This window comes from Coenobita brevimanus, chromosome 13, assembly GCF_032717465.1.
Source record: "Coenobita brevimanus isolate Jiangsu-jjx chromosome 13, ASM3271746v2, whole genome shotgun sequence".
Taxonomy (NCBI): Eukaryota; Metazoa; Arthropoda; class Malacostraca; order Decapoda; family Coenobitidae; genus Coenobita; species Coenobita brevimanus.
This window is the reverse complement of record NC_136966.1, coordinates 57,537,713-57,549,897: the sequence shown is the minus strand read 5'-3', so window position 1 is coordinate 57,549,897 and position 12,185 is coordinate 57,537,713. Positions and strand designations below refer to the sequence as shown.

At 43.4% G+C, this 12,185-nt stretch overlaps 2 protein-coding genes across 2 annotated transcripts in view; one reads left to right on the top strand and one right to left on the bottom strand.

Moving 5' to 3' along the window:
• The window catches only part of Epg5 (ectopic P-granules autophagy protein 5), a 33,633-nt gene that overhangs the window by 18,460 nt on the left and 2,988 nt on the right, over nucleotides 1-12,185 (top strand). The window contains exons 27-36 of the mRNA XM_080285064.1: nucleotides 308-463; nucleotides 789-972; nucleotides 1,301-1,516; nucleotides 1,964-2,124; nucleotides 2,426-2,559; nucleotides 2,819-2,939; nucleotides 3,333-3,496; nucleotides 10,022-10,230; nucleotides 10,730-10,987; nucleotides 11,874-11,974. Coding sequence (XP_080141190.1) covers nucleotides 308-463; nucleotides 789-972; nucleotides 1,301-1,516; nucleotides 1,964-2,124; nucleotides 2,426-2,559; nucleotides 2,819-2,939; nucleotides 3,333-3,496; nucleotides 10,022-10,230; nucleotides 10,730-10,987; nucleotides 11,874-11,974 — 1,704 coding nt within the window. The remainder of the gene's footprint in view (nucleotides 1-307; nucleotides 464-788; nucleotides 973-1,300; nucleotides 1,517-1,963; nucleotides 2,125-2,425; nucleotides 2,560-2,818; nucleotides 2,940-3,332; nucleotides 3,497-10,021; nucleotides 10,231-10,729; nucleotides 10,988-11,873; nucleotides 11,975-12,185) is intronic.
• Nucleotides 4,466-6,832, bottom strand: LOC145416540 (uncharacterized). The gene is made up of 6 exons (XM_080285507.1): nucleotides 6,763-6,832; nucleotides 6,032-6,145; nucleotides 5,553-5,663; nucleotides 5,201-5,327; nucleotides 4,914-5,031; nucleotides 4,466-4,554 (listed from the first exon to the last, which is right to left on the bottom strand). Exons 1-6 carry the CDS (start codon nucleotides 6,820-6,822, stop codon nucleotides 4,473-4,475), a joined length of 612 nt encoding a protein of 203 aa, XP_080141633.1. The 5' UTR covers nucleotides 6,823-6,832; the 3' UTR covers nucleotides 4,466-4,472.

The following is a 12,185-nucleotide window of genomic DNA, read 5'->3' as shown; positions in this document are numbered from 1 at the left end:
AGATGAAAGTGACCAGCCTCACTCATCCCTGAGTGGCATTACATGAGCAATAAACCCCAACCACCCCATGGATGTAAACTTGCACAGACTACTGTATATTCAGTTGGATCGCCTTAATTGCCCACTAAACCACCAGGCACCATAATTTGGTTTTAATAATAATAATAATAATTTCATTCATTCATTCACAATCTAATCCAGTGTTGCCCCATGGGGAGCATAGGAGTGTTAATTCTAATACTAATGGTGATTATGGTCTGTACGTTGCTTCTCCCAGTTTACCTCCCATTGATACCATATCTCACAGGAGGACAGTGGTGGTGTGGGTGAGGGTCTGTGGTATGATCTTGTGAACACGCTGGCAGTGGGAGTGGCTGCCTTTAGTCCAGGGATGGGCAGGGATGCAGTGCTGCAGGCTGTCAGAGAGTTTGCACAGCACCAAACACGCTTATCACAATCGTTGGTGAGGAAGTTTGTCTATTATTGTACATTGTCATAGATTTTGATAATAGAGTTCACAGCCATTGGATTGAACTTTTATATATTGTCATAGGTTTTGATAAGTGTATTTAGTGGTCATTATAGTTGTGTACGGTACATTACAGCAGTGTTATGTCATGGAGTTTTTAAGAACTGAATCAAGACTTGCAGATCTCACTATCACTGGATAACACTTTGTATACAATGCCAAGAGTTATGTTATCCAAGGAAGTAGAAACTCAGTGTGGTAAAGGTTAATTAGATGCTAAGTGAAGAATCTCGTACAGACATCTTACACTCCCTTCCAGGTGGAGGACACATTGCGCCAGGTGTCAAGCTATTTTGTGGGTCAGCGTCTGGAGTGTGGTCTGTACGGTCTCTACCCGCGATACCGGCCACATGTGGAAGTCTTGGCACTGTTTCTTTGTCTCATCTCCCATGGCTATGTTGCCACCTCCTTTCTTGCCACCCATGGCACCCTACACAGTCAACGTGAGTCTCATGTTTGTTACAGTAGGAGGATTTGTGTACAGCATATTTTCCTTTATTTATTAACACACGTAGAAGTCCTTGCATTAAAAAATGGAAGTTTATCTAACATCTCTGGTAATGATTCAATGTTGAACTTGATTCCATATAGTTAATATGTAACATGACTGTTAGACTTGCCTGTTTCATGTTCTACATAATGAGTCTGATAACCCAGACCACCAAACCAGATGAAGGAGTGAAGTTCGTAAAAAAACTGGGATTAAAAATGTTATTCACGCTGCTTTCAGTGGAGGAGTAATAAAACAACTTTCACACTCTGGCACAACAGGTGTGATTGAGGTGTGGTGGGTTGTGGAGGGCCTGTGGGCAGGGTGGGTGGCTCCCCTGGGTGGGCGGGAGCGTGAAGGGTGGCCGGCATGGCTGCGAGGACTGACGAGGGACGTACCGCTGCTGCTACCGTGGACACCCAGTGATGCCCCCACCGCTGACACCATGATGGCACTGTTCACAGCATCACTTCACTACATGCATGACTTGATACCAGGTAGTCTGTTAAACACCCTGTCTTTGCACTTCATTTCTTGTTGCTTCTAGATTTTTTTTTTTTTTTTTTTTTTTTTTTTTTTTTTTTTTTTTCTCTGTAGAATGTCCTAAGATTGTGAGCCTGAATTTACGTAACCAGGAGTAAATCCTTTAGATGCCTTTGAAGATGTTATTTAGCAGAGAGTGTACCCTGCTCGTAGAATGTTAAATGATGTGACAGTACATGACCACCCATGAATGATACTCGATGTATTATGGCTGTACAGAATGGTATGAGGTGCTGGGTTTGGCATTCTTCCCAGTACAGCCATCAACACAGTGTCTATGCTGCTGCAATTAATAAACTTAGTCAGCACTGTTAATCAATAAAGAGCAAGTGGATTCCTTCACAAGACTGCCAGAACAACCTCAACCTAAATACAGCACCTGACGTGTTGTGGGTTTGCAGGAAGATACGAAGTGCTGGGTCTAACGCTTGAGTACTACAGCAGCACATTTGCAGCCAGGGAGGTGAAGAGTCATGTGCTGGCAGTGGTACATACACACCTGGCCTTGCTACCATGGCACCACCTACACCCAACCATACACCATACCCTCATTTTCTCAAAGGTACTGTGTCGACACTCTCTAAAATTATTCCTTGTTTTTACCAGTGGGAACTGGACCACTCTATAACTTGAATACCAAGCCATAGTTGCATGAAATTCAGTGTCACAGTTATGAAGTTGGAATGAGTCTCCTTGGTTTCTAGTTAAATTAACCTTCCCTTCTGACTAGACTTGGCCATGAACTAAGCAAAAGGTGTTTGGGATGTTTGTCAGGTTAAAATGAATGCACTGTGATTGTCAGTTTTATGTTGGGTGATGGTAACATATTTTTCACGTCATAGATAAACATTTCTGTGTCATAGGTGGTGGAGCAGTACCTTCCTGAGTGCCACAGCTTTATTGGCGGTGTGCTGGTGCAGATTAACTGGAGTCGTGTGTTGGAAGGGGCCCTCACTGCTGCCACCCCTGCTGACAGTACACATGCTCACTCCCACCAGTAAGCAGTCCCTCACTCTGTGTTCTTGTAGAGAATAAAATAGAATGGTGTATAAAGGACAAATTTCTTCTGTTTTGCATCATGTTAGCAGGCTCTTACTTTACCTTGTGTTCTAGAGAGTATGATGAAATGATGTAAAGAGTTCAAACTTCTTTTATTTTCCAACCTGTGTTTCAGAAATGATGTCAGATTTTAGGGGTTTGCCCTCTCCTTTGCATTCTCAAGTTTACTAATGCACACTTTGCTGTCTTTGCCTCAGATCTGGAGGGCAACCCAGTAGCTCCTCAGACACCTATGAAGCAGACGAGGTGGTGACCAAACTGCACACATGCCTCCTTAACTTGCTGGTGAGGCTGTCCATGGAACCCAGTGTGAGGCAGGTTAGTAGTGCTCCCTGCCTCCAATATTCAGTCAGGGTTAAAAGTTTGCCAGGTATTTCACCGCATCTTCACACATACAGCATATCAGTCCACTTTCTTCCTTTACATATGATACTTACCAGAATGGTCTGTGGGCAGAGAAATGTATCAAGCTTCTCACAGCCTTAGAATAATACAGTAGCCAGAAGTTAGTGAGTAAAAGGGATGAAATATTAGGCAGACTTTTATCCCTAATTGCTTAGTACAGTAGATATTCTAATGATGATGATGATGATGATGAACAGTATTTTTTACTGTATGTTCTAGGCTATGATATTGAGAAGAAGAATGTGGGATGGAATTGCTGCGGCTGCTGCTGCTGATGGTGAACAATATTTTCTTCATTTCTTGCAGAGTCCTCACTTGCTTCGCTTGCTGGATGAGGCAGAGGGTTGGGCTTGGTGGACAGTTGACAGTGGGAGTTACCAGCGTGTCGTCAACTGGTGGGTGATGAGCTGCGACCCCAGGATAGTGCTGGCCCTTCCTGACCGCAGCTATGTCGACCTTGCAGTTATACAGTCAGTACTCTTTCAGTTTTTTATTCCTGCTGTATCACCCCTTCTTTGCTTTCTGTGGTGCTGGAGTGGGATGCCTTCATGTGGTGCTGCCAGTATACCTGGGCGACTTCATTGCCTGGTTATACAAACGTCCCTCAATTCTCCCCTGTTTCCCCAAAGAGAGGATGATGGATTGCCGGGGGACGGCTTCTGCCAACAGTGTGCCAGGTTCACTTTCAGATGAACTTGAGGCTACAGTTGCTACTACAACAACTACTACTTTGCTTTCTCTACCTTCCTCAGTTTGTTGTTGCTCTTTCAGTATCACCTTTTCTGTGCTTCTTCTCCCTGTTTTGTATATTTTACATGTACTTCACTGCTATGCAAGCTTCGCAGTGACAGTCAGTCCATTATATACTGTGTGTGTGTGTATACAGTCACCCTTCTTCTGCTTCCTTTGCCTGTGGCTCTGTGTGTTTGAAATTTTTCCGAAGTCCTGATTAAAACTAAATCAACCTTGCAGTTGAAGAGTCAGCATCATTTTACTTGTGTTCACTATAGTTTTAGTGCTGGAGAGGGTACCTTCATGTAGTGATACTGATATAACAAGGCAGCTTTGATATCCAGTACCGTAATACAAGTGTCCCTCAACTCCTTCCCTATTCCTTGAAAGAAGGATGGTGGACTTCAGGAGAAAGACAGCTTCAGCCTGTAGCCAACTAGGATCACATTCGAATGAGCCTGGGACCACAGCAGCAGTAAGAGTTATGATTAATACATCTCACAGGGTTCCCCAGTTTATTTATGAAAGTATATTGCTACTCAGGGATGAGTGAGGCTGGTCACTCTCATCTTAAATGTCAGGACCAGCTTGCCTAGCCCTGGGCTCTTACGCTCCTCATGGGGTAACGTAAGATTGGATGATGGATGGATGGATGAAATACTTAACAGTATACAAAAATGGTGGGTAAAATTGCATATTTAACTTAGTGATAACTTAGGTGTTGACAGTTTCTGGTTGAGTTGTGATGGTGGTGGGGGTGGGGGTCTGCTCCTTAGCTGGCTGTTCCACCTCATACCTAGAAATTTGAACAAAAGGTTAACATCAGTAATTATAGATTCATCTTAGAAGTGCCATATTATGCTTTTGTTTGCAGTGTGCTGTATTATATGAAGTAATAATTTTTTGTATACATAGTGTTTGAGCCTCATGTTGTTGGTACTGTGATAAACTTATAACCATATATTAGACTGTTGTCCAGGATTGTATGTGGTTAAACTCCCTCCCATGGATTTGGAATGCTTGCTCAGGGCAGAGTTTTCAGTCTGACTTGGTGTGTTCTAACGAATAGACATTAGAAAGGAAAAATAGTTGGTGGTATTTTGATGGGGGTGTCAGTGACGATTATGAAGAAATGAACAAGGAAACAGTACTTACTTGTCCTTGTTTGGTAATAGCTTTGCCAGCCACTTATTCCAGAGTGTCCTGTAGAGAACCCACACCACCACCACTGCCACTAAAAAGATTCCAACTGCCACCCCAGCTGCATACAGGCCTGCCCAGGGAAGGTTTTTGGTCATACCCTTTTTCACCATAACTTGGTCCTAAATTTGCTATCGCTTCATCTTAAATGCCGAGTTATAACAACAGAATGCTAGAATATAGTGCTAGTCACAAAGAACAGATAATCTTGAGGCCAGAACAACAACAACAACAAATCATACCTGTAATATTGTCTGCTTTTGGTAGTGTTCTGACCAGATAGCAGCCGCCTTCCACCACAGCTCCTGCCTCTCCCGGGCTGGCTGACACACACACCTGATAGCGTGTGTCTGCTGACAGCTCCTCGATCTGTAGACAAAGGAAAAAGTAGCAGTGCTTTCATTTTAGTTTTGCTTGGTTTTGTTAAGAGCTGGGGGTGAATGGATGGATGGTTTTCTTCTCTCTCTGTATTCTCTCAGTTTGTCCCGTGCTGTACATTTGATAAATCTTTGGAACATCGTAAGCTATACTGAGGATTCAGGAAGTCATTGGACCTCTCCTACATGGTACATTTTATTACGTGTACATTGTTACCTTGTGTTGGTGGTGGTGGGTGTGGGTGGTATGGTCCTGTTGTGGTGGCAGAGGCAGGTGATCCAGCACTGTCACACTGCTGTCATTCTCACGCCTCACTGACACCACCACCTGGGGAGTTGTCATTATGAGTGATACGGCTCCTTATTGGACGTTGAGCATCGTCCTGTACAAAACTCGGCTTCATATTCTCATGCTGATAATTGGTTAACCCCCATATTTTCATCATATTCAAAGTTCTCAACCCCCAGACAGTTCTTTAGCCGCTCACTGAGATCAAATTATAGGAGCAGGTAACTGAAGTTGCACTAGCATAATCTGAGGTAAGATAATTAGTGTCAGCAACATGTAAGTAAAAGTGTGAAGCAAGAAACAACAATGAGTTTGTTACACTGTGGTTGGTGAGGTAACAGGAATATAAAAGTAAACTTGGAGGGAGAGGGAGAGAGAATGTTGCATAATGAATCATGAGACATTACCTTGTGGTCGGTGAGGTTTGTTGTGATGAGTGTGACGGTGATGGTGTCGGAGGCTGCCCACACCGTGTCCAGGGAGACCTTAGGCCCACCCTCACTTGCCATGCCCACATCACCCTGCACATATAGGGAGAGGTGGTGGTAGAGAAGCTTTTTTTTTTTTTTTAAGGTAATCCCTCACTGGTCAGGGAACCGTTTGATCATCGAAATTTGTTAAACTAAGCTTTACAGCTTATCCACAAGTCCTCATCGCCCTCCATATACTGTACATATACAGTACTTACTTTGCACTATTTCCAGTCATTGTTAGATCTTTCACTGCCATTGGTTCTGTGGGTTCTAGTTAGACTTATACCAGTAGCTTTTGTTTATCTTAGAGAAACTGTGGCAGTCAGCTGTTCCAAAGACAGTTGTCGCAAGACAATTTTGCTCAGTAGAGAGAAATCCCAGCAGTCAAAGGGGCAGTCCATCCCTCATCTGCTCTGCACACGCATATACGCATGCAGTTCACGTAAAATTCTCATCGTATGTTGTCTTTTCTGATGGTCTTTTTGTTTCTAATTCCACATTAATATTTATTTCAGGCACAGTTGAGTTAAAAATGAAGATATTGTAACATTAGGCAGAACATGACCTCCTCTGATTATAGTGCAGTAAAATGCCTTATATTTGGTCTCTTCAATTTGACCTAGACTGTGAGCAAGGAACATGTTGTCCGAGTCGAATATATTTACCTGTAGTGTGAGGAACAGCAGGAGTAGCAGCCACGTCTGACCTCGCACCCTGCACCTCATGATAAGCTCACTGTCTGTTGGAGGGAATGTAAGCCAGTTAAAGTTTAAATACTTCTGTTAATGTACTATAATTGTCCCTGTTTTAATTTTGCCTGGTTGTTGCTGTTGTTAATGTTGTTGTGGTGGTGGTGGTGGCAGGCTCATCCGAATATGAACCCAGTGGACTGCAGGACACCAGTTAGTTTAGTTAAGTGCACCCACAGGTCGTAGTCGAGGTTGTATTAAAGGAAGAATTGATAGTTTTAGAGGTGATCTGAGTTGTCTGGTATAGGCGTTGGCGGATGTACGCGCTTTGTGAGTTCTGTCTAGTTATTGTATGTAACCTGAGTATTCATATTGTTTAATAATAATAATAATCCATCCAACCATCATCCAATCCTACATTGCCCCATGGGGAGCGTAGGAGCCCGGGGCTAGGCAAGTTGGTCCTGACATTTAAGATGAGTGTGACCAGCCTTACTCATCACTGAGTGGCATTACGTGAGCAATAAACTCCAACCACCCCTTGGATATAAACCTTCACGGGCTTAATCCCACTAAACCACCAGGCGCCATAATTTGGTTATATGGTTACCACCCAGCATAGTAAATGGTTTCCTGGTGTACAGGAAACCATACGGCTCGCCACTGAGTGTAGAGTCACCCATAGGCAGAAGGAACAGGAAAGAATGAAAGAAAGACAAAAGAGGGAGTGTAAAGTCACCCGTTGGCAGAAGGACGAGGAGAGAATGAAGTACAGAAAGACAGAAGAGTCACCACCATCATCATCATCATCTTTATCAGTCACCACCACTACCATCATCATCATCTTTATCAGTCACCACCACCACCATCGTCGTCGTCGTCGTCGTTGTCATCTCTTGTGTGTTTTAATTATCAGTCACTTGCTTTCGTTCTCCGTATCCCGTTAACAATTTTCTCTCTCTCTCTCTCTCTCGTCCTTGCAAATTTTCAAGGTCAGCGCTGACAATGCGGCATCACGCAAAAGAAAAAAAGGAAATAGATTAAACTAAAATAATGATACGTGATGAGACAACTAACGAAATGAAATGAAATATGCAGTAAAAAGGTAACCATATCATTATGTCGATAGTAAAATGATAGAGCATATCATGGTGTAATATAGAAAATAATTCAATGAGGAAGAGGTGCAGCGTAGCCTCAATACATTAGAATACGCCCGTGCTATCAAAAATACCATCAAATTTGAATATTAATGCTGCTATATTAGTGGTTTTGTCCGGAGCCTCAAGCACTTGTTATAACGCGGACTGCAACAGAGAGTTGCATGATCATCGCAATTAATTTCCCTTGTCATACACTTGATTGCAATTTTACACACTGCATTCGTCTGTTTCTAGGTGTATTACGCATTTAGATAGTGGAAATAATGTTGCAAGAAGTGTCAAGCGTTGCAAGAAGTGTCATGTGTGAGGATGTACGGTACTGCAGTAGTCGGCGTGCTTGTGGACACCTCTGTTGCACACTGCCAGGAGGGTTGGGTCTGGAATATTTCTGAAAGTCGAGCGATTCTTTTATCAGTCTTGCAGAAAATATGTCTACACCAGTTTGTTTCTATATAAATTACTATTTAAAAGGATGTGATGCTTACACGCGATGGATTATGCGGTGTAATAATCGGAGCGAGGAGGAAAGAGGCAGCACCTTCCCGTTGGAGTATCATAGGCTACTGAGCGAGCCTGGGACACTCTGTCTGGCCGCCTCGCTGGCTAGGCACACAGACATGCAGGGTTGCCGTCTCGCTCGGACCAAACGTACAGTGAACCACAAAATTCCAAGGCCCTCTCTTGTCTCTCTCATCTCAAGGTTCATAGATGCCGTAGTGACATAATATTATCACCCACTGATGAATGATGATACGCTACTCAGTTAACAGCGTCACGTCCAAGCGTCTGCAAAGGGAGAGGCAGAAGCGACAGGACTGTAGTGTTGCTGACAACCATTCCATAAACACACACACACACACACTCACACCTGGAGATGATTGTGGGAATGGGCTGCATAGGGCATGTCATCTCGAAGTGGCTGACGTGTGACTTGATCTTGTCATTACACTCGCCTGTAGTGGCCAAGTTACCGTTGAAATATTTCACCAGATTGCATGTTCCTTGTAACACCATAACAGTGCACCACACCATTACACCATACTATTACCACATCACAACGCCACTCGACATTGCTACCACATCACACCAGTTCACCACACCAGAGGTGATAAAGCAGAGGAAAGTGAAAGGGGAGGAAGGGACAGTGAGTACTAGAGAGGGTGGGGGGTAGGTTGGGGGAGAGGGTAAGGGTAAGGGAGGAATTATAGTAAGGGAGTAAATCAGGATGAAGCAGGTCGAGGGGAGGTGAGGGGTGGGTGGAGGGGGGAGGATGGGGGAGGAGGGGCGTGTCTGGTGTTAAAATTAAATACACGTCACAGTATTAAAGAGGTTTAAAAATATCACTTTCTCTAATCAGCTATTGCTATGCTGAGAGATAGATGTGTTGAACCTTAGGACCTCCTCCTCCACAGGGATTTTACTATCTACCTGTCTATCTATCGCCAGACGCCTTAGTACCGGAAGAGGCTGCTATAAGCACCCCAGTATCACCTCCTTTCAAACTGAAGAAATACAGACTGCAAACCATAGCCACTACATAGATTAAATTACAAGAAAAAACAAAAAAAGTCAAGTGTAGTATGGAAAACTACACGGGTGGAAACTTCTACGCACCAGCAAGTAGATATCCAGTCAGTCATTTCAGTTGCTACCATGCTTCTTAGGGGAATCCCATCTTAAAAGTGGCCATTTTACACGCAGTGTTTTCCATGGACTGAGAGCTAAACCAGGCACCAAAACCAGGAAATTACCTCTAAACGGTTGCTATAAACCATTAGAAAAAACAAAAGGTTGTAAGTGTATGTTAAAATAAGTAACAATTTCAGAGTATGATTGGACGTTGGCCCATATTTTCGTCAGTAGTGGGAGCATCCAAACACATCTTCCTGAGCGATTTCTTTTATTATACTTTACCGGTGTGGGTGTTGATACAGTTTATCATCTCTTCATTGACATTCCTTGTTAATATTGGACTTTAGACTGCAGACACCCTAACGCCAGTTCTAAATGTGGGTTGCTGCTGCGAGTATTGGTGCGTTTGTTGTAATTATAGGCCATGTTTTTCATTTCAGGTTGCTACAGCGAGGGGCAGGCTACACGGCAGACACGACCAGATTCCACCCAGACACCAGTGCCAAGCGAGGGCTGCTGGTGCGGGCATTGGTGCGGCTCATCACCTCTGCCGCTGCCCGACACAAGGCACTCCTCCATGCCAAGCCACATGTCTTTACCGACACCATCACTGCCGCCCTCACACACATGGAGAACACACTTATTGCCAGTCAGTATACTGTACACCCATTTTGTCTTATATCCTCTTGTTGTCATTTGTTAGCAGGACAATGAAGTGCACTGACCTTTAGATGAGGTGTCTGGTAGTACAGTAACTTTGGACAAGTAGAAGAATTAGACGACCTCACTCCATGCCATTCGTTGGGTGGCTTTTAAGATTTTGTAACATCTTTTCCTACATTGTGTATTGCACCTTAACATTTTATTATTTTTTGTATGTATTTACTTGCTTTTTTGTCAAACTCTATGTAAAGATTTGATAATGTATTCTGTTAGGGTCAGCAGTCCCTTGTACATTCTTCTCACTAATATGAACCATCCATACTGAATACTGTACATGCCAGGGCTGTCTCATTCAGGACTGGTGTGATGTTAGTTGCTGGGATATTTTCACGACAATGGAGAATATGTTGACAAAATCCACATCATCAAAGTGTTCATAATCTTACCTCTGTTTGTTTTTGTTTACATCTGTTTGTTTATCTTAGCGGTGCCTGCGGATCAGCAGTGGAATGAGGGTTGTGTGCTGACCCGTGAGGTGGTTGCGGTGGTGAGTGGTGGTGCGGCTTCTGTACAACTGCAGGAACTGGGCAGTGAGGCCGTGGTGGGGTGGCTTCTCTCACACGACCACCACTCCCCGGCCCTCCTCCTGCCCCTCCTGGCATCGGCCTCGCGCTCCATCCTCCACCTCACCCACAGGAACCCCATACTCCAGGCTGGACTCATTGCACTACTGTCCCACACTGGTCAGTTTAATGGCTTCATGGGTATTAGTGGTACTGGCTTAAATAAAAACAAGTTATAATTTTGTATTGTGGTGGTGTTAGAAGATACTGGGTTTTCTTTTAGTTGTTGTGGCCAAGGCTTGTCTGGATGTGAACCTAGTGGAGTGGAGGCTGATGTTGCTCTCCTTCATCAATCACTTTCTTACATTATAGGGAGTTGAGGGATGTTTATATTACCAGGTGGTGAAAACACTTGATTATATAGATACCACCTCATGAAGACGTCTCTCTCCAATACCTTTGCTTCTGGTAGTATTTCAGTGTGTTTAATAAGAGTTTCTTTGTCCATGTACTACCTGTATGTTCAGTTAAGATATCCGTGGTGCTATCATCATATCTTATAGTTTATAAAGGCTTCAGCGTGCCTGCGTGCACTGGTCTTGGTTACTTAATGGTGGCTTTTCATGCTCCTCAGTCTCTGGCAGCCTCCTTATTCAGTCCTGTATCCCCCAGCCATTATTATTATATGTATATGATGAGTCTTCTGCCAGTAGCTGTAGTTGTGAAATTACAGTACAGTATTTCACATGTTATCCTGTGCTGTCATTATAATGTACTGTACTTGAATATGTTTGTTTGCCAATTATTAATCTAAAGAAATGGAAAGCATTAACATACAGAATCTGAAGCCTCGTAATCCGCACCCTACACTTAATGATTCCGTCACCATGTTCCTTATCTGTGCCATGTCAGGATTCGAGTACATTTCCATCTTAATAATTTATGTAATTTAAATACAGAGCTGTAGTGTGGTCCTGTACTAACTAGATGTCAAGAGGACCTACATTTGAATACTACATAATGGAAATTGATGCATCTGTTTTAATCTGATTGTTACTGGATACAGAGTGGAGTGGGTGGGAGGGTGACGTGACGTGGGAGAGTGTGGTGGGTGTCCTTTCCTTCCCTCTCACCAACCCTGCTGCTATGCTCACTATGGCTGCCCAGGTTAGTCAGCTTCACAGCCCAGCCATCCATGCTACAACCCCTTCAGTTTTGGAGGGGTCTTTTGTAATGTATTTAAATTATAAGACAGTGGCAGAAATAAAATAAGAGAATAGTACCAGTAACTTGTAAAAATATTTCTACATAAGGAATCGTTAGGTGGGAGACAGAGACAGTTTAAAGCTTGAATTTTTTTTTTTTTTTTCCGTATTGG

What these genes read in the sequence shown, in the direction of transcription:
- LOC145416540 (XM_080285507.1), bottom strand. Translation starts at nt 6,822, where the DNA reads ATGAGGTGCAGGGTGCGAGGTCAGACGTGGCTGCTACTCCTGCTGTTC. An exon ending in CAAACCTCACCGACCACAAG is followed by an intron (nt 5,664 to 6,031) that starts GTAATGTCTCAT and finishes ACAACTCCCCAG; the next exon opens with GTGGTGGTGTCAGTGAGGCG. An exon ending in AAAAGCAGACAATATTACAG is followed by an intron (nt 5,032 to 5,200) that starts GTATGATTTGTT and finishes TTCCCTGGGCAG; the next exon opens with GCCTGTATGCAGCTGGGGTG.